Source organism: Onychostoma macrolepis, chromosome 03 (genome assembly GCF_012432095.1).
Source record: "Onychostoma macrolepis isolate SWU-2019 chromosome 03, ASM1243209v1, whole genome shotgun sequence".
In the NCBI taxonomy this organism is placed as follows: Eukaryota; Metazoa; Chordata; class Actinopteri; order Cypriniformes; family Cyprinidae; genus Onychostoma; species Onychostoma macrolepis.
This window is the reverse complement of record NC_081157.1, coordinates 18,806,647-18,828,551: the sequence shown is the minus strand read 5'-3', so window position 1 is coordinate 18,828,551 and position 21,905 is coordinate 18,806,647. Positions and strand designations below refer to the sequence as shown.

The window sequence follows — 21,905 nt, the reverse complement described above, 5'->3', positions numbered from 1 at the left end:
TGACATGACCATAAGGTTTTGTGCTAGAACAGAGTTTACTGTCAATACAGTGAATGTCCTCACTGTGCCATATGACTGAATCTATATTCTAGCTGAATTTTTCAGATGAAGGGTGAGTTATAGTAATTATGCGGTCTTTACCATGGTAGTGCCTCTATATACAGTAGCACATGGCACAATGTAATGTAAAATGCTGTATTTGATGCCATCTGTCTCCCTTCTTCTGATCGATCTCTGATCAGTTCCTCTCCCTTGTGTCCTGCTGTATGTTCACAAATAGCAAAACACACGGTTTTACAAATGAGGACGTCCTCAAAGGGAGGTTTTAGGTGATTTTGTCAAGTGTATTAAACTGAATGAGAAGTCATGCAAATGAAAAGTTTGATAGTAATAGCTTTATGAAAGGCAGTTACTGTGAATGAAACATTTATGTAGAGATGAAACACTTATTTTGTGAAGTGAAAAGGATATTTTGTGATTGTGTGTATTGTACTAACACAATTGAAAATATGCTTAAACGTTTGAAAAGAGTGCACTTTTGATGATCTGTTGTGATATTAGTACTAAGAGTTTTGAAAATGTACCAATTGCTTGTGAAAATTGTGCCAAAGCAATTTAAAAAAAAAACTGCAATGTATAAAATTGGTTTTGTCTTTGCTCACATTATAGTTTAAGGAGTACAGTGCACAGTATACCATGTGTGTATCCAGTAAAAGCAATGTAAATAGAAATGTGTTCATCATTCTTACATTTTGTCTTTGATGTTCATAAAAAACAAAATAAAAACCATTCAAAAGTCAAAAATCATTTTCAATGTTTAACCTTATAATATAATACATATTATATATAGTATAATTTCCCCCCTCTGGTTCATGTTATGTTATGTTATTTACTTATTTTTTTAGTTTATTTATTTTACTTTCTCCCTTGTATTATTTTTGAGATATTTTTGACATAACACCAGCTTTCTCTATTCTTTTTCTATTCTATTTACTTGTTTCTTCTCTACTATAGATAGATAGATAGATAGATAGATAGATAGATAGATAGATAGATAGATAGATAGATAGATAGATAGATAGATAGATAAACCTTGCTCCTTATAGGCTAACTGAGACTTGTTGTCATATAGCGCTTTCATATTATTGCTCTTTTGTTGGTTTTTGATTGCTTTGGATTAAAGCGCCTGCTAAATGACTAAATGTAAATGTGATATTTTGTCCTGTATTGTTCTTGTCATAAAGTATTTGGGCATTAATAAAAAAAAAATAATAATAATGTTTTCATCCGACCAAGAAAAACGCGACGCTTTCCTGTTATTCTGACCAATGAGCGGCTCGCTAGCGTCCAACCACGCACGACGCGTTGCTTTAAATTACGTCACTTGAGCCCATTGCCCACTTGTCGACGGACCAATGGGAGGCCCGTGTGTACTCGCTGTTTTGGCTCCGTAGCCAATCAGAGAGCGCGCTCGGGTTTGTTGTTGGTGATGATGACATGAGATATTTGTTGTTACTGGAAGGCGAGCGCGAGCGAGGAGAGAGCGTGAAGGAAGAAGGGCCTGGCAGCGACGCTCGCTTTCAACCAACACACACGCATCGTACCGGAGCTTTCCGTTCACGGGAGTCGCGGAGGAGCGAACAGCGGCGATGTCGGTGAATATGGACGAGCTGAGACATCAAGTGATGATCAACCAGTTTGTTTTGACCGCGGGCTGCGCGGCGGATCAGGCGAAGCAGCTTCTGCAGGCGGCGCACTGGCAGTTCGAGGTAAGTTAACCTAACCAGCGATTCATAATCGATAGCACCATCGTCCACCGCGACGGTTTATTCAGCGTATTTTGAGGTGGGCTGTGTGTCTGCTCGGTCGGGCTCGAGACAGCCGCCAGTGTTCGTTCAAACCGCTTTTCCGTCGTGCCGGCTGCATTATATAAAGTCACGTCGCGTTTGTTTACTAGTAAATGGCGCTCCATGTTCACTATCACTGGTTCAGATGGCCAATGTTTTCATGCTATTGTGAGGGCTAGCCTGCTGTTAGCCGGTTAGCCAGTCTGACTCTTTTAAGGAAACTGAATCCACACTCCCTGAGATGATCTGTTTGTGTGATACAGACCAAGACACTAAAACAAAGATGTGTTTTATAGTCGTGTAAATCAAGTCAAAGCTGCTCAGGGAGACTTATTCAAGACATTTTGGCTTTGCACATTGAAAATTGATGGATATGTAGATGGATGAAGAGGTACATGAATGTACAGTTGGATGGATATATAAAGAGTTAGATTGTTACATGTATTTATTAGTGCTGTCAAACGATTAATCGTATCCAAAATAAAAGTTTTTGTTTACATAACACATGCATGTGTACTGTGTATATTTATTATGTGTATATATAAATATATTTAAGAAAAATGTTATGTTTTGTTTATATATTATAAATATACTCTTTTTAAATAAATTATATGAATATAAATTTGTAAATGCATGTAATATTTTCAAAATATATACTGTATGTGTGTGTATTTTTATATATATATATATATACATATACATAATAAATATACACAGTACACATACATGTGTTATGTAAACAACTTATTTTGGATGCGATTTAATCTAATCATTTGACAGCACTAATATATTTACATATATTCATGCATTTGGCAGATGCTTTAATCTCCAGTGACTTGCATTAAATTCAGCATATGCATTTTATCAGCTCTTACATATATTGGGAGCCGAACATATAACCTTGGTGTTGCCAGCACCATACTCATTGTACACATGTACTGATAAACAGATGGATGGATAGACATTTGATATGACTAGTCATAACTGTCATATTCATTTACTGAAAATGCATGCACACAAAGTCACTCACACAGAGATGTTTATATCAAAGATAAGTACAGCAGTCAAAATATTACCAAACAATCACAGCGGAAGCACAAAAGTGGTACATAATGAAAAGTATTACATTTCATATCAGTTTGTATTTGATGATTTATTAATAAGTGCGAGCCAGTTTAATGGCAGCTCACATTTGAAGTGTCGTGTGGTTGTTTTGAGTGTTTCCTTTAAGGAGGAAGTGTTTGCCACAAACGGACATGCCTCAGAAACGATCTCATCAGCACTGTTGCAACACACTTGCACTCAGTTTTTTTATTTACATTCCCTGCTGAAAAAGCAGGCAAATTAACCCAAGTGCACTTTAATCATTCACATCGGCTCACGTGTGTTTGTGTTTTGTTCTTACTGAGGTATGTGTTAGTAGGTAGATAGGTTGGTTGTGTTGATTGCTTGAAATGGTCCAGTTGTTGAGTACAGTATATACACACACACACACACACACACACACACACACACACACACACACACACAGGTTTGACTAGTTAATGTGTGTATTGTTTATAAAGTACACATGTGTGTAGTAAGCCAAAGAGTGAGTTGATTCCCTTCAGCTCAACCCTAGGAAGTAGGGTAAAGTTTACTGTACTCACAGCAGGCTATGTTTGGACTGGAATACTGCCTATTTTTGAAGAGAGTAGTATGTGAATCAGCTTTTATTGATTACGGTAAACATTTCAAACCGTAGTACGCTATGTTGTTGTCACATGACCTTATTACGTACATGTTTAATTTAGCTAGTGGCATCCAGTTATCTTGCAGATTTAAAAATATTGTTTTGTTGTGCAGACGAATCCAATAAATAGTCAAGAAAAAATGATGGATGAAGTGACATTCATTCATGTCACTGGACCAGTTAAGTCGAGTGCACTGCATTGTGGGACTTCCATGCAGTGTGCTTTGTTGTATAGTACTGTGGATGATTGGAACAAAATAAAAAGTAAATTTTGGCTCAAAATTCAGACTTTTTTTTTTTTTTTTTAAACCTCAAATTTTGGGCTTTTTTCCAGTTATAAATTCAGAATTATGAAATAAATAGTCAAAACCTTTTTTACTCCCATTGCAGAGACAAGCCTCCGCAATGTACTGCATGTTTAAGTAAGTTTTTTTTTTCGGGAAATCACATAGCATATTCTATAAGAGTCTTTGCGTAACTTAAAAAGTATGTTCTGTATAGTATGAATGTGTGTAGTATGAATGTAATCTAAACATACTACATTCGTCATGTCTAGGGATCCACTGAATTTTCGGCCGCCGATCATTTTCAGCAGAAAATGGCGTTATTGGTTTTTGGCCGAAAGAAAAAAGGCTGAAAATACAAACCGAAAGTATATGTCGTCTTGCCCCTTGTCCTCAGCGCTAAAATTGAACTGTGCTGCCTGCTTTCAAAAAAAAAAATTCAATGTGTGATTATTTTATTGCTTTGTGGTTTTTCATTTCAGATTTGTTAAATTTCATGAAATTAAAAAGCCTGATATTAATACAATCAGTTCAATTCATTTTCAGTTTTGTTTTTTTTTTTTTTTGGCCAAGTGCGTCCTGATGTTTTGATTTTGGCCCAGAATTTTCATTTCGGTGCATCCGTAGTCACGTCATTGTCAGTTGCAGCGTTTCATTGCAATTTATTTTTTATTTTTTGACTACTATGAAATTGCTGCTCTTTTCACAAACTATTGCCCACTATCTAGTAAGGAATATTCAGATGCAGCCTAAATATTTGTCTCCTGTGCATAGTACATATGGTATATAGCGCACTAGTTTGCAATAGGGCATACTGGTGTTGTCATAACTGTTGCCTCATACACGTTCACTGTGGTTAGTGTTTGGTAACTTTTGCTGGTTTGTTTTTCAGTTGTGAAAGAAAGGAAGTCAACCACACCTTCACTAACAGATATGCCTGTGTTTACATTCCCAGCGTTGACGTTCTCAATTCAGCTGTGTTTATCCTGAAGTATCTGCAGCGTCCAGATGGTTTCTCCGATGTATCTCCTTCTGAGCGATCTGTTGGGGCTGCTGTAGTTTGAACAGGTGGTCTAGCAGGGTCTCTCTCTCTCTCTTTCTGGAGTTGGTAGTATTGTGATTGATTGTACCAAGTGCATGTCTAGGACAAGTGTTCCCTTTGGATCTCTTATACGATGTATAGCTTCAGTGACAGATGAAGGAGTCAGAGAGATCTGCTCTTAACCTTCTGATCTCATTCTGTGATAACATCAGGACGGAGAGCAGCCAGGGACGGCTAAAGCTTAAATGTTGTGAAAATATCCACACGTTGACCAACCGCCGGCAGTGCTTTAGTCTCATGAAGCTAGACATTTGATAGTCTCATCTAGATTTTAGCTTATAAACATGACTTTGTTTCCATGGCCTTCGGTTGAGCGTCTTGCATTCGTTGCATCTCGTGCATCTTTGACGAACACAAGTGGCGTGCTGTTGTGGTAGTATAACCAAAGGGACAAAAACATGAATTAAACAGTGAAACCGTTACCTAGTTACGGTGGTAAACATCTGTCGCTAGCACTCACAGTGTTACTCACCAACCATGCAAACCTATCGCAAGTCAGAACCAAATACTATCGTGTGGAAAGCCAGCAAACCAAGCGAGAAAACGGCACCAGTGACATTTTCGAGTGTTTGTTGCTATTCTCAGAGCGGTCTCCACGTTACAGTGCTGCGTGGAGCAAAGTGAGTGTGATTCGCTCTAGCAGCTTCTGTGTGGATTCTCCGTTTGTCTCTGTCCCTTTCTGCTCATCGCTGACCTGGTTTATTGTGTTGGTGAGATGGCTCTCTGTGGGCTTGTTCTGCACCCGCTTATTCCCACTGGAGCAGCAGAAATCATTCGCAGAGAGGCTGGATATGACACTCTGGCTGTGTGTCAAAACCTAGCGGGCTGCCTGCTAGAAACAGACATTAATCACAATTGTCAATTGTTTTCGTTGATATTGTAATCATGCTTGTAATTTACATGATAATACCTTTGTGGGCCAACTGAATGCTGTGTTATTTATGTAGCCTACAAATCAAAAACAAGTTGAAACGTATTTAAATGGGTGTATTGCAGTTTTATGCGTTATTAAATCAAGACGGCGACTCAACAACTTCACATTGGTCCTGCTAGCTTGATTAACAAAAGTGTTAATCAAGAATATTGACAGTATAACAGTATTATAATCATTGACTGCAGGCCCAAAATAGGGTCGCATTTACAGTTGCTTGCCGAAAATTTTGTGAAATCCACATGTATGTAAAAATTTCTCAATGTATATTTCATATCGGTTCAATGTGATTTCATCGCGTTGACCAACAGAAAGCCACTTGGTTCAATAGTTGCATCATGCATCACTCTGCCGTTGAACATGGACCTTTTTTACTGTGTAATTTCAAAAATGTGGCCATATCTTTATTCAGTATGAGCTCTGCACACAGTTCAGACTCTCATGAATGATTTATACCTTGTCTAGTCTTTATTGATTACAATAGGATTGTTCTAGATTTTTTCCACATTGCTTCCAGTATGTATGTATGTACAGTGTAGCCTACATGTAACAAATTCAAAGTGATTCCAAATTATCCTTGATTCTTTTCGCTTTGGTTTTAAAGCTTTTTGAATGTTCAGTCAATCAGACTGCTGTCGCATTGTTCAACAGAAATGTCTGTGATTGGTTACAGTGGAAAAACATGATGTAACCTACGTAGAAAACTTTGGAGCAATTGGATTAAATCTAAATATGTGACCCTTGACCACAAAACCAGTCATAAGGGTCAATTTTTGGAAATTGAGATTTATACATCCTCTGAAAGCTGAATAAACAAGCTTTTCATTGATGTGTGGTTTGTTAGGACAATATCTGGAATCTGAGGGTGCAAAAAAATTAAAATATTGAGAAAATCACCTTTAAAGTTGTCCAAATGAAGTTCTTAGCAATGCATATTACTAATCAAAAATGAAGTTTTACATTTACAGTAGGAAATTTACAAAATATCTTCATGGAACATGATCTTTACTTAATATCCTAATGATTTTTGGCATAAAAGAAATACAATGCATTTTTGGCTTTTGCTACAAATATACTACTTATGACTGGTTTTGTGGTCCAGGATATAGTTGTAGACTCATTGTTAGTGTGGATGCCAGGTTGAGGAATCCTCCTTTAGCAGTCAGTGCCAGCGTTAACACAATACAGATGCTCTAAGGTAGAAGCGAGCATTGTTTAGAGCCATAACCATATGTGTGCAGTAGGAAATGAGCAATAGTCGAGCACTTGAATGGGAACAGTCTCTGTACACATGACAGTGTTTGGGGGAGGGACGGAGAAGATCTGATGACAAAGAACTCTGTGGTTCCGTAGCAGCGGAAACAATGGCGGATTGGCGAGTTCATCTTGATATGTGTGTCACGTCAAGCCGCAGACATTCCTGCACTCGCCGTGGCTGTTGTTAAACAAAATGAGAGAGCAGAAGAAAGAGATAAAGACAGGAGAGGGGGAAGGGGCCAGACGGGGGAAGAGAGCTCACTGAGGGAAGTGTTACCAGATGAGGGGTTGAGCGAGAGAAGGCCAGACACACGTGTGTTGGGCAATATTTTGACTGTATGTTGAGTTTTGAGAAGCACTGCAACTGAACGTGTGAATCATCGTCAGATCATATTCTGAGACTGTTTTAAAATGATAGTTTACTCTTAAATGGGCCATTTACATGACACTATTTTTTCAGCCCAAATCTAATCGTTTATTTGAGATCGATTAGTAATTAATGCATGGACCTTTTTCACATTTATTAAAGTGGAAGTCATCATAGTGTGAACTTCAATATTAGTAAATGGAAACTACAACAAATGTTTGTTTGTTTTGCATTCCCATTTGCTCCAATTGCAAAAGATATAATACTATTCCACCATAAACTTTGCAAAAGAGGGAAAAAAAAGTTTATGTTGGTAGAAGAGAGAAAAATGAGTTTCCTCAGCCATTGTATTAGAAACACTCATGCAGCAGCAGTAACTAGCTTTCTGTAATTCCAGTGTAATATAATGCAAAGTATAGAGTTATACATTAATAAAAAATAAAAAAATAAAAAGATTTTTTTGGGGGAAATTTAACAATATTAATAATTATAATGCAAAGTATAGAGTTATACATTAATAAAAATTAAAAAAATGATTTTTGGGGGGGAAATTTAACAATATTAATAATTATAATGCAAAGTATAGAGTTATACATTAATAAAAATCAAAAAATATTTTTGGGGGGGAAATTTAACAAAATTAATAATTGTGATAAACACTTCATCATAGTCTGTTAAAAGGTTTCATTTATTTGCATACTGTTTAAATTAATTTGAATACACCGTTTTTCTTTTTTTTTTTTTTTAAAGTCAAAAAGGTCATTGTTACAATTACAGCTGTCCTGATATCATAATAAAGCTTCAAAATCATGTTTAAAAAATCTTGAGAAGAAAACCACATTCTTTGGCATAAACTTTTATTATCAAACACTGAACCTTTTGTTAAATTGTTAATAATGAAATTAATATTTGAAAACATTTTGTCTTCCAAATCAAATGTGGTGCAACCCAGCAGACCGAAACTTGCAGAAGAAAAAAATCATAAAATAGGAAATAATGTCTATAAGCATTGTAGTATGAGATAATAATAACAATAATAATAAAGTATCAGATGATTAAATCAAGGGTAGTTCAGGTAAAATGTCATGTGGTGCGACTCCCCAAAAAATGTGATGTTATTTAGCGAGTAAGTCATTATATTTGTTAAAAACACTTTTCATCATGAGAAATATATTACTTATTGGAAATAATGATTGTGTATACACTCGCATGTATTTGAGGTGCAAGGGAAATGTTATTAATCGATTTAAATAACATTTCAGAGTCATAAGGGCTTGCCTGTGCAAAATATAGCAATGTATTGTTTAGTATGTTGTAGTTTGTGGTCGATAAGTTGTTGTGGGTGGATGCTTAAGGTCCATGCACAATTTTCGTATGCTTTTTTTTTTGTTGTTGCTTTATTCGTATTCATCATTCTTTCCTATCAAAATGCTTGCTACGGATGTGAAAACGCAGAAAATCAAACCTGGTCCAATTAAAAATATATATATATATATATTTTTATGACAGATGCAAGTTTCGGTGTCAGTGTGTAAACGTGAAATAATTTTTTGACATGCAAAAACTTTGGACGAATTTCACTCCAATGTCCCAGGTCCCTCCTTCAGTGTAAGTCTATGGGTATTTTTGCTCCATTTATCATCCACTAGACTCAGTTTAATTTCAGTAGTACAAAAGTAGCAGTAGCAGTAGCGATGCTTGTCTTAGAAAGGAAAACTGGGGTGTCTACATGTTTGTTTATGTGTATTTTCCACTCTCACATATTTCTGTATATCTCTGAGCCTGCATAGTGTATTAGTTCCTAGAATCCTGCACAGATTGCGTGACAGTTTAGTAACCCTCATTTAGATGGCAGAGTGCTTGGACCGGTTGACCCGCGCCTGTCACTGTCAGGGAGGAGGGAGCAAAGAGCGGCCGTTTCCAAACCAGAGTTGTTCTGCTCATTCATGTTGTAACACAGATCCCTCCAGCTTATCCCCGTCTCTTTCTCTCTCTCTCTTTCCGCAGACGGCTCTGAGCTCCTTTTTCCAGGAGGCTAACATCCCCAGTCATCACCAGATGGTAAGTGCGTTTAGTTCGGAGAGAGAAGGAAAAGAGCAGAGCCGTGTTCAGCATCCTGTCATTGTCATCAGGCAACATAGCATCTGAGAGAATAATGAGGGGCTGGACTTCCTGAAGGCCACAGATATTATTAAAGAGCCTGAAATACACTTGTCATGCTAGTCAGGGCTTCTTAGAAACAGTCCGAATTGTTTTTCATCTCTGTCAGATGAAATTTGACGTCATATCCAGGGCAATTTCTGGATGACTTGTTTTTGCAACACAGTTTCAGTAAATGGTCTTAGTCGACTAGGAAGGAAGTTTTGAGTTGTTTGTATTTGCACTAGATCTTTCTTTTTAATAAGCTACTAACTGAAATAAAAGTAAAACTATTCAGAAATATTTATTTTGAATATGTACACACACACACACACACACACACACACACACACACACACACACACACACACACGTGTGTATGTATGTTTTTTTTATGTAATTATTAAAAATTCTACCTAAAATTAACTTAAATTTAATTAAATTTCAATCAAATTCCAAATATCAATAAAAATTATAATAGTATGTAAATAAATGTAAAATAACACTGATTGCGACAAACATATTGCTAAAAAAACAAGACCAAGAAAGCTGATTATCATTGTAATTCGTTCAATACAAAAAATGTAAATGTTTATGTGCGCTGTTTTATTAAAATATCATGGTATTAGGTTTAGCAACATGATAACATCAAAATACTGAAAAAGTCTCACATGTGTTTGATACAATAGCACCATTTGTGTGTCTTGTGAAGTTGCAGCCTATGTAGAGCGTTTTGAATCTGTCATTTCACTTTTTTTATTGTTCAAAAACAGCTAGATGGAGCACAAAGAGATGCTTGTTACTATTTTTAACTTGCCATGCTGTCTTTATGAACACTGGATGATGCCAGACTCTGGGGGGAAAAAGGGCTAGATGTGACGCAATGACCTAAGAATTTAGATGACTGTAGCATCGATGCTTTAAAGGGGCTGAATTTAAGAACTCAAGGTTTTAACATGCTGACAGTTTCATCCCCTTTTATGCAGTCTGGAAAGAATAGACCAGTCGAGTATCAGAGATTCTTCTACAGTCTAAACATCTTCCAGCCGTGACTCCCACTCATGTGTCCACATCCTGTCTTCCTGGATATGTAGCCTCATAAATCAGCAATTTGAAGATATGCTGGACAAATCCCTCAGTGATAGGAGCAGATCTGACCCAGCTCTTGACCGTTCGATCAGTCATGTGCTCTGGGACTTGATGAAGTGATTTTTGGGTCTGTACACACAGACACGCAGCTGTTTTTGAACTTCATCAGACGGATAAAACACGAGCCGTGCTGTTTCCTCTTTTAAAAAACAGACGTGCAACCGCTGTTCTTCAGTCTGCTGAGGATTATGCAATCCGTTTTCTTCTCGCAAAACCGGTCCCCGTGGACAAGCCGCGATATGATTCTTGCAGTCATGCTGCGTTTTAAAAGATTGACGTCAGCCTCCACCCACGACATGTGCGTGCTTGAATGTGTGTTTGTGTGTGTGTGTGTGTTTCTTTTTTCTCTCTGGCTGTATGTGAGGGGAGTGTGTTTGAGAAAGGCAGAGGCAGGAAGTCTATCTGTGTTTGTTTTTGTTTTGAGAGCAGCCATTACATCATGCAGCTGGGGACCATATATGGGCAAATGGGCGGAGCAAAGCCAAGCAGGATCTGATTGGATCAGAAGCATGTGTGTGTATAATATAGATGCAGTCAACAATGAAGTCATTTATAAACACACGGGACCCGTTTCCTGAGAGCCCCAGATGTACATGGTTATGAGTCACTTCCTTTTTGTTCTCCACACAAAATAAATAAATAATATACACTTGTTATTTTTTATCTTAAGTAGAGTGTTAGTATCTTTTTCTTTTTTTAAAGATTTGCTTTAATGATTTCTTTTCCTTCTGAAGGAATAATTTGAAAATTTTGAACACATTAAGCATCAAAATACACGTTTTACAAATAATTTATAATACCTGAGAATTACAAAATATTTATTTCTGGTAAATTGGGTGAGTTAATTAGCTCTAGTAGTTATTTGATGAATGCCAGTTATTAATGTTTATCTGAATAAGAAAAATATTCATAAGAACAGTTCTCGATGTAAAATCTAGTTTTTCATAGTATTTCTGTTTAATAATACCAATAAATGACTATTGTTGATGTTTTAATGCAAAATTAATCAGAGCATACAACATAAGACATAGATACAGTTTAATAGTTAGAGTAACGTTAAAAAAGTTAAATAAACATTAAAGATTTGTTAATAAGGCATTTACATAATGACTGTTTCTTGTCAAATTAAAACATGGTGTGAATGCATAACTTTCGAAAATGTAGTTGGATACATTAAAACTACTAAAAGAAACTAGCTAACAACCTGAATGTTGAAGTCTGACTTTATATTAAATTGATGCTAATGGATTTGTTTGGTTTAGTCCTGTCACAATGTTCTAAATAGAAGTTCTAAAAACTTATACTTAAAAAAAAAAATATTCATTGTTACTTGCCGTTTCTTTGTATTTATTCGTGGAATTTGCTAGCAATTTCTGAGTAAATCCCACACCATTTTTTGTAGTGTTAGAAGTCTGAGATCAGCTGTGGCAGTAGGGCCCAAAATCACGAGTCTGGACCTGTCTTCCTGTAGAGGAACCTGCTGAACTAGGTTGCCCCCTCTTCTCGACAGCGCCGGGCCTGTTATTGGCACACGTCCGCTTTGACTCTCTGTCTCTTGCGAGGTGGTGCAGGGCGCCACAGAAAGTCCCGCGGGCTTCAAACCGGTCCTCTGAGCTCCTGGCTGGGCCCAGCGCACACTGTTTTGTCTGTCCTTGAAAAGAGAGCCTCGTAGCAAAACACTCCACCCTCCGCCAGCATGCGCAGTTTAAACCGCTCGCTGAAGCCTGTAAACATTCATGCTGTTCGTCAGCACAAATCATATATTTACTGCACTGTAACAAAAATACAAGCTGCACGTTACGGCTTTTACTGAGAATTGGCCCAGTTAACTTCCGTTTGTGACATTATCGCTTAACTTGTATTGAATCTGGAACATTACTTTATTATCTGCGATCTCTGTCAAGACTATTTTAACCATAACTTTTTAATCAGATTTTTAAGCACCTCAAGCAATCTGTAATATGTTGTCATGAAGTATCTGCAGTCTTCTCAGAGTATTTAAACTACAGATAAAAGGTGTGTTTCCACACCCGTAATTGTTTTTTTCCTGTAATTGTCAGATTCTAATTTGTAAAAAGCATTCACGTCTTCATAGAACTGGTAATTTACTCAGAGTTCAGATTTGAAACATTCAAAATGTTTTCAGAAGTAAAATATAGTAGGTCATAATATAAAGTGGATATTAATGTAAAATGTAGTTAAATATTATATTAAAATTAGTATGTTATAATATTTAGTAACATATAGTTTACTTGAAATTAAAAAAATGTTCAAATAAAATAAAAATATATTTTATTTCAGCTAGTTTCCAAGATAACATTTCTTGACGTACTAAAATAACTTAAACTGAAATAAAAATGAATAAGAACTGTACAGGCAACTTATTTGAATGACAAAAACATACAACAAAATGGTAAATTTTGTGGAAAATATAACAAATAAAAGCTAATTCAAAATATTATTAATACACTGGCTAAAAGCCCGTTCACACCAAGGACGATAACTATAAATATAACGATAAAGATGTAGTTCTAAAAATTGTTCTCGATATGAAAGAATAGCAGAGTCCACACCACAGCTATAACGATAAAGGCACAGAGAAACGATATCGTTGGAATCACTTTCAGAATGATTTTTTCCAGCTGATGAACGATACAAACATTGACATCCAATCAGAATCAATCCTGTTATAACGAGCTGGAGAATTTAAAGCGGCAGACGTGCGTGAGCTTTGAATAAACAAACGATATCATCCGCTGGTGTGGATGCTAATATCGTTATCTTTATGGTTATCGTCCTTGGTGTGAACGGGGCTTAATACAGATTTAGATATTCTGCTAAAAAAGCTAAACAAACTTTATAAGTTTTATTAAGAAGGCATTTGCAAAACAACTGTAACTTGCTGAATTGTGTTTTCGTCTATTGATTACTCAACTGTTTTTGTAATTGTAATTAGGGATGGGTACCGAGAACCGGTATTTTTTTGGACCGGTATGTAATTGGGTCAATACCGGACTACCGGTAAGCTTCAGGACAAAAGATACTGTTATCGATACTTGCGTTGTTTTATCTCCGTATACTTCAATGTTAATGACGAATTAGAAGCAGCTGCTTGACATTTTCCTTCACTGATGTGGCCGACGTTTGCTCGACGTGTGTGTGATATCCGTGCGCATGCGGTGTGTGTGTTTGCGTGCAATCAGTCATCATGGCAAGAGTGAAACGTTCAAAAGTGTGGGCTCACGTTACAAAACTAAGCGACACCAGCATCAGATGCAATATGCAGTAGTGATCTGATTGTGATAATACTGTCAAAACACACAAGGTTTACATATAAACACAGTTAGTTATGGCTAAAGTGAAAGTAAACACTTGAGAGAGAAATGGATGCGTGCAACTCTTAAAGGGACAGAACTAAACATGCTGCCGATCGTCATTAAAGGGATAGTTCACCCAAAAATTTTAATTCTGTCATTATTTACTCACTGTCATGTTGTACCAAACCTGTATTAATTTTTATTCTTGTGCTGAACACAAAAGAAGATATTTTGAAGAATGTGGGTAACCAAACAGTTGCTGGTCCTCACTGACTTTGATAGTAGAAAAAAAAATACTATGGAAAGTCACTGTGGACCAGCAACTGTTTGGTTTCCCACATTCTTCAAAATAACAGAAGAAAGAAACTCATTCAGGTTCAAAACAACTTGAGAGTGAGTAAATGATGACACAATTTTCATTTATGGGATAACTATTCCTTTAATGATAATAAAATAAAACGCAAAGAGAAAAATAACTCACTGCTCCTGACTGAAGAACTTTAATACAGTTGCTAAAGTTGAGCAGTAATTAAATAACATAATTTTCAACAACTTTTCACATCATATCATCTTTTTTGCACCAAATAGTATCAATAACAGTATCGATAAGCATCGGTATCGGTATCGATAAAATGTAAACGATACCCATCCCTAATTGTAATAAATTCTTGTATTTTCGTTCAGCACCACTATTTGTGGGGAAAATAGCTCATTACAGGAAAGAACTACACTATTTTTAAAATGGCTAATATGCTAATTTACTTAGCGGTGTTATTTACCTTTTAAAAAGTAATGAGATATACACTGAGTGATTGTGAAATGGCCAGCGGATACAAAAACATAAATCAAAATACAGGGTGTTGCTCAAGATCTGTGGAGGAGTGTAGTTCAGCTGTGTTTTTCCAGACGCAGTGTTGATGTAAACACAGAGGAGGGTGAAGATGTGACCTTTGAGTGTTTATATCCACACTGAAGATGCTGTCTGGATGACTTACTTAACAGATGGATGTGTGTTTGTCCCTTTGACCAGAATCAGAGCTGCTCCACCGAAATAAAACTTAATAAACTTCTCTGCTGACAAACCCTTCCTGCTCTTATATCAGTCACCTGATCTCAGCGTGTGTGTGTGTGTGTGGGTGTTTGGTGGTTATTAAAGGAGCCGTTATCAGGACCTGAAACTGCTGTCAATTATATGGCCTACTTTTCCTTCATAACACACGGATGGCAGAGAAGGGCTGAGAGCTGCTGTGCAAACAAATCTCACGCTTTATGGGAATCATGGGACTGATGCTCAGCACAGTGTTGTTCAGTCTGTTGTGCAGCGAGCACATCCTTTTGTTTAAGATTCCCATAATGCCTCATCTGTAGCTGACATATTCATGTAGCTGACATGTGTGTGATTTATATAATTATAAACCTCACAATGGGACATATGTCGTTCACATATTGTAATGTAGCACAAACTGCCCTTTTCAGACCACTTGTGGAAAACTTCATTTTCATTATGTAGAGGTTGTCCAGTCAGTCATAAAAGCGATTGAAGTACAGGAAGCCATCCTGTTTATTATTAAGGGTCAGACGCTGAGATGTCATTTGAAACCATTTGAAAAGATTTTTTTGGTGCAAGTAACCTTGACTAACATAAGACATATTCTGCCCTTATATGGGTCAATAATGTGACTTATCTGTTAATTTTATTCAAATATAATTCATACATGTGATCACCTTGAATACACCTTTTCTACAATGTGCATGCGTTAATTTCTCTGTTAAAATTAATTTTGACATTTCAATTAAAATTGATTAATGATTTTACGGTCCTGAAATAACAGAGAAAAGCCTTATTTAAAAAAAAGAAATAGTTGTTTGGCATAACCTTTTATTAGTTTTTCTTAGAAATAATTTTTTTTTTTTTAATTTAAGGTAAATAAATGATGTATATTTAATGTCTTAAGACTAGATTAATCTGAAATGCATAATCCAAGTCATATTTCAACAAAACTGCTTATTAATATTTGGACAGATATTTCCATATTTCCACCAAGTCAGTCATATGGTGTGACCAGCATGCATTAAAAACAAAAACATAAAAAACAGGGAAAGATACAGACCTTTATGACTGTGTTTGAAGGTCAGTAAGTTTCTTAAATATCATGTGGTGCAAATCCCTAAAAATAATGATATTTATACATTCATAATATGTTATAAAAAGCATTTATTTATTATTTTGACAGTATGGTATAAGGAAAATGTTGTTATTTTTTGATCATATGACATTTTTAGGTATTAAATTAAAACATTACTTGAAAATCACTTTTAAAACCATTAGAAACCAATATAGCAGTATATACCATATGAATACAGAGTAGTCAAATTATTTTGGTATTTTCCCTTTTTAATTTTTATAGTTGTAGTAATTATATATGTATATGTGTATATATGTATATATGTTCATTCTGTGTTTTTTTTTAATCTATTATCTAACCAACATAGGATCAAATAAACTGAGCTGTTTTGTTGTGTTTTTGTTTGTGATCAGATGTGCACTCCACGCAACACTCCTGCTACGCCGCCCAACTTCCCCGATGCCATCACTATGTTCTCCAAGCTTCGGACGTCTGAATGCACAGGCGGCAGCGGAGCCGGCGCTTCGGCCCAGGTGTCTATGGCGTGTTCTCCTCCTCCTCCCCACTCCTCCGCACAGGGATTCGGCTCTTTCTGGGCCTCCTCGCCCCCCAACCACCAGCCTGTCTGGCTGCCGCCGTCCTCTCCCACAGGCCACCACGCGCTCCACCACCACCACCATCACATGCACCAGCCGCCCACGTGGCCACCCGTCTCGCAGCCTGCCAACGGCCAGCAGACACCCGTCATTTCAGCCCTGCACGGCCAGAGATGAGACTCCGCGGCGGGGAGACGTGGAGAGGGCCGGAGGTGTAAATTGGGGTGAGGATACATGGTTTAACAGGGCGGGAATATACTCACTGAGACTTTGGATGGCCAAGGGGGAAAGACGTGGTACTCTTTCTTTCAGTTTTCTAAAGATGAACAATCTCTCTTCTTTTGGAGATCTCGTTTTGATCTTTTACCTATTGTCGATTTCATTTCTGTCCAAACCTGGGAAGAACCACTATGAGAAAAAAATAAATTATGGAAGTTATTAAGAGGTGTTAAGAGTCCCAAAGAAGCCTCTTTTGTTTCACTATCCAACAGCGAAAGAAAGCCACGGAGTCGTCAGCAGTGGACGATCAGGACGAATGTGTGCGTGTGAATCTTCGTTCGTTTGCCATATTCGGACTCTCTCCTCCTTTGTAGCGCTGTGTCGGCAACAAGCACTCGCAATAAAACAGCTGACAAACAACAAGACTGAATCACATATCATGGTGGTCGTGCTGTTCTGCATCCCAGGAAGCATCAGGAGGACGTTTCTGTATAACTAGTGTCTGAGTTCTTAACAGAGGCTGTTATGAGATGATTAATCACCTTTTATTTGTTCGAAATGCACATTTTCAAGTGTGTCGAGTTGAATTTATTCAGAATCAACAAAAACTATTGGTCCAGATATAAATGGAAAAATCAGGAAGAGTTTGCAATAATCCTGGTCAGAAAGTTTATTCTCGTTTTATAAATTCGCAACTTTTAGCATGTTTGCGGTTAAATCAGGAAAGCTTGTTGTGTTTAAACTAAAATCGTCATGGAGGAATACAGACTCAAGTTCAAAAAAATTTTTTTTTGTTTGTTTTTTCCACCCCCAAGAACTAAAAATGCTAGCAGACTCTTGTAAAGACCTGAGCGGTCTGATGTTTGGAGGTCCAGCACAGCCGGCGTAGTAAAGCTCAGCTCCACCTACCTCAGCTCCAGCCGTGGCCTGATCCTACCTCCGGCGGCTGAATGGGCTCTCTGTGCGAGCTGCTGCGACCGAGGGCTCAAATACCTCACGCTCTCTGCCGCACGCGCTGTGTGGAAGCGACGAGACGTCTCCGTGGACGAGGACTGATCTGGTGTCACACATTGGCGTTTGTGTTGTACTGATTGTAATATAATCGAGCGGGAAGGCTGACCCTAGATCAGGACATCGATTGTCAGTGGTTTTCTGAGATGACTTGTTTCTTTAGTTTCGCATGATGTAACCTTCCCTTCATTCGTTCATCTTAGACAATCACTTTTGCCGTCTTGCGGTTTGAATTTGTGGTTTAGTATGGACCTCAGTCAGACTGGACGCCATATTTAATGTGAAGTAAACGAGGCTCTGAGGAGATAAATGTAATTTTTTTTTTTTTTTTTTGTTCTGTTACACCAGTTGTTTAGTTGATGAAACATGCCCCAAAAACTTCTGAATTTTTTTTTTTGGACAAAATTACTATGTGAATTATTCATAGCAATTAAGCAATATTGCATAAATTTACATTTCAGTTTAAGTAAGAATGGATTAATGAACAATGCTTACAGGATTTGTTTTCAGCTTGTTTCATACAAATTTTGCCAAGAATTGATTTGTGAACCATTTACACATTCTTAGTTAAACTGTCATTATATAAATAACTAAACAACAAGCAAAACAAATTTGTGTTCAGAAATCCATTCTCCGTTAAATCAACGCTATCTCATGACCAATTCGTATGTATTTTACAAGGTGGCTAATTCGTACTAATTTGTACATCCTCATTCGTATGATTTTGTTTGATATCTGTGAGGGTTAAGGGTGGTCATTCATACGAAATCCTACAAATTTGCTACCTCGTAAAATACGTACGATATTTCGCGAAATGTACAAATTCGTACGAGTGAGGGCGTGAGATCGGGTTGTGAACTATTTACTATTTAAACTGTTCATTTTACAAACTGTTAACCCAAATTCATCCTGCTTGCGATTAAGTTCGCTGTTATGATTTAACCATGACTGAATTTACAAACTATTTGTACATTCTCACATACAACGTTGCGTTCAATTTAAGCACGCACAGAATGAATTTGCAAATGTCTACAAAACCATTTTTTTTCATATAACTTAAACACAAGCAGAACGAATTTGTGCACATAATTTGTAAATGCATTGTTAAATTGAACAATAAAAGTTTTTTTTTTTTTACGAACTATTTACCCAAATTCATTCTGTTTGCGTTTAAGTTCATTTAATCGTGACTGGATTCACAAACTTTTTGTACGTTCTCTGATCAATCATCGCTTTAAGTTTAAGCGCATACAGAATGAATTTGCGAATGTTCATAAAACCGAGTTTGCGTACATTTTCGTGGCAAAATGCATCCGTTTGTTCTGCTCGTTGTTTACGAAACGACATCCACTGAATAAACTCACAGCTTCCTTCAGTTGTACCAACCTAAATATGGTGTCTAATTCTAACTCTGGTTTATTTTAAGCATTAGCCATTTTGATTTATATCATAGACGGCTACGTGATAGATCAACTTCTGCGTTTCAGCCCAGAAAATGCATGTGAAATGCGAAAAGTACTCTTGGTTTTGGAAAACGCCACTAGAACGATAATGGCAGATAATTGTTTGGTCTTCCGCCATGTCTGGTGACTGTTGCTTGCTGTGTAGAAAGAAACCTAGCATGTTGGTCTCCAAAGGTTGACAATAAGTGTTTTGTAGCTATCTGGGCAGTAGGCCATTGCTGCTAAGACGATTTCTGTTGAAGTGGTGCAAGAGATTCGAGTCTGAAGTCAAACGGCGGTGGCTCTGATGTCAGTGTCTGGAGTTTGTCTGACCAGTGCCTTGTGATTTTTGAAGTGTCTCCATTTTATTCAGCTGTCGCTCGGTTGGATTCCCATAGCAACAGGGCCAATACTCTCAAATGTCATTCTCTGGAGCGCTGAAAGGCACAAGCATTGATTGTTTGAACAGTTGCGCTGCCGTAGATCTCAGACTGTCGTGATTCAGTTCTTCGGGGACGTGTTTGTTTAGACTGTGGCTGTGATGATCAACATACGCCGTGAGTCATCAAGGCAGGAAGACTGACCAGTTCCTTCATCAAGAAAACAAATTCGTTAGCGAACAACCTTTTGTATCAATTTCCCTCCTGTACTGTTTGTTCTTTTCCCTTGTTGAGATTTGTATTTATATGTCTGACAAAAATGCTAAGATCTGAAACCATTTTGGAGGTCATTGTGTTTTTATTAAGGTCATAATAAATGATTTAATGACTAGTATGGTTTGTGTTATTTGTCTTGAACGTGTAACAACTGTGGATTTCTTGCATGCAACAGCAACCCATTTCCGATAATAACGATTTTGTTTTGTAACTGTCTAGGTATGTTAACGCACTCAAGCTGCTCGCTCAACAATCGCACAATTACATGACTGAAACTGGGACATCATTATACAACTTCACATGCTAGCAAGTGTTGATGCAAGCATAATGTCAGCCAAACATGACACCGTTATGAACACTTATGACTTTCTTCTGAAGAACACAAAAGCAGATGTTTTGAAGAATGTACACGTTGCTCTTTTCCATACAGTGAAAGTGAATGCGACTGGAGCTCTGAAAAGGGAAATCACATTCGTAAAAGTAGTGTTGCGTAAAAAGTTTTTAAATTTACACAAGAATGGCTCCATGAATGATGTACACAAACATTCATAAATCCATCATTTTGAATTGAATTTGTGTAAATTTGCGCACATTTGAGTTGTTTACACATTCTTGGTTAAATTGTCATATATGTGTATAACTTCAACACGAGCAGAACCGAGATTTGTACATGGTTTGTAAATCCATTCTCTGTAAAACTGTACCATTGAACTTAAACAAAAAAAGAACAAGTTTGGTTTAATAAACCATTTATCCAAATTCATTCTGCTCTCACATTCTTGGTTACATTTTCAGATTTTAAGTACGAGCAGAATGAAATTGTAAATGTTCTTTACTTGATGGTTTGTGAGGATAAGAAATAAGAATGGTACTACAAACAATATTTTACCAAAATTTGGTAATTTGCATACAAGCAAAGTAAATGTGGATTGGGTCTTTGAAAAGGGGGGAAAATTTACACAAAATGAAATGAGATTTGAGAGATATGCTGTGGACAACTTTCGATTTATGACTTGAGAAGACTTTTATGATGGTTTATTTGATATTATTTATTGTGGTTGACAGTGCCCAGGATCCGCCCCACATTCACTTTGTATAACACAAAGCATTTTTTTTTTTTACATTTTGCACTTAGTATCTTTGTTAAATTCAATATATTATTTTCCAAAGAAGCAATTTTGGATTGGAATTACATTGGGAGAAATAATGGCAAGATTGTCATTTCTGCATAAACCTATTAATCTTTGCATTTACATACATTACAGTTCTTTACAAAATAGTACCATGGTGTATATAATATCACCATTATTTAATTTGTACCATATATTACCATTTTACATCAGAATAATACCATTGCTCATTAATTACAATATGTTTTAAAATGACCTTGTCAATACATTGTCAACCATATGTGATTTTTTTGTTTTGTTTTGTTTTTCCGATGAAACCCTGTGTCAGTAATTTGGAAATGACGTCTTTGATGCACTACAGGAAGCGTGTGGTCTGCACATGGTAAAATTGTACACTTTGTACCTTTATATCTGTGACCTCAGATTGTTCTAAAAACAAAAGGCAAATTGGAAATGGGGTGACAACAATGGTAAATGCACAAGGTCATGAATTGAGTCATTAGTCGCTCCAAACAAAACTTAAAACATCAGCATTTACATCATTTTAACGCAAGACCTCAATTATGCTTATGATAAGTGTTTAGTAAATTGACGTGTTAT

The 21,905-nt window shown here is 36.8% G+C and overlaps 1 protein-coding gene across 2 annotated transcripts; it reads left to right on the top strand.

Annotated features, from left to right (window-relative positions):
* Positions 1–1,416: 1,416 nt before the first annotated feature.
* On the top strand, positions 1,417–20,291 carry ubald2 (UBA-like domain containing 2). 2 transcript variants are annotated; one of them, XM_058770035.1, is made up of 3 exons: positions 1,417–1,769; positions 9,528–9,581; positions 16,665–20,291. In XM_058770035.1, the coding sequence occupies exons 1-3, from the start codon at positions 1,650–1,652 to the stop codon at positions 17,022–17,024; spliced, it is 534 nt and encodes a 177-aa protein (XP_058626018.1). In that variant the 5' UTR covers positions 1,417–1,649; the 3' UTR covers positions 17,025–20,291. The 2 variants fall into 2 exon arrangements, with proteins under 2 accessions (XP_058626018.1, XP_058626019.1); XM_058770036.1 differs by lacking the exon at positions 9,528–9,581.
* Positions 20,292–21,905: the final 1,614 nt, after the last annotated feature.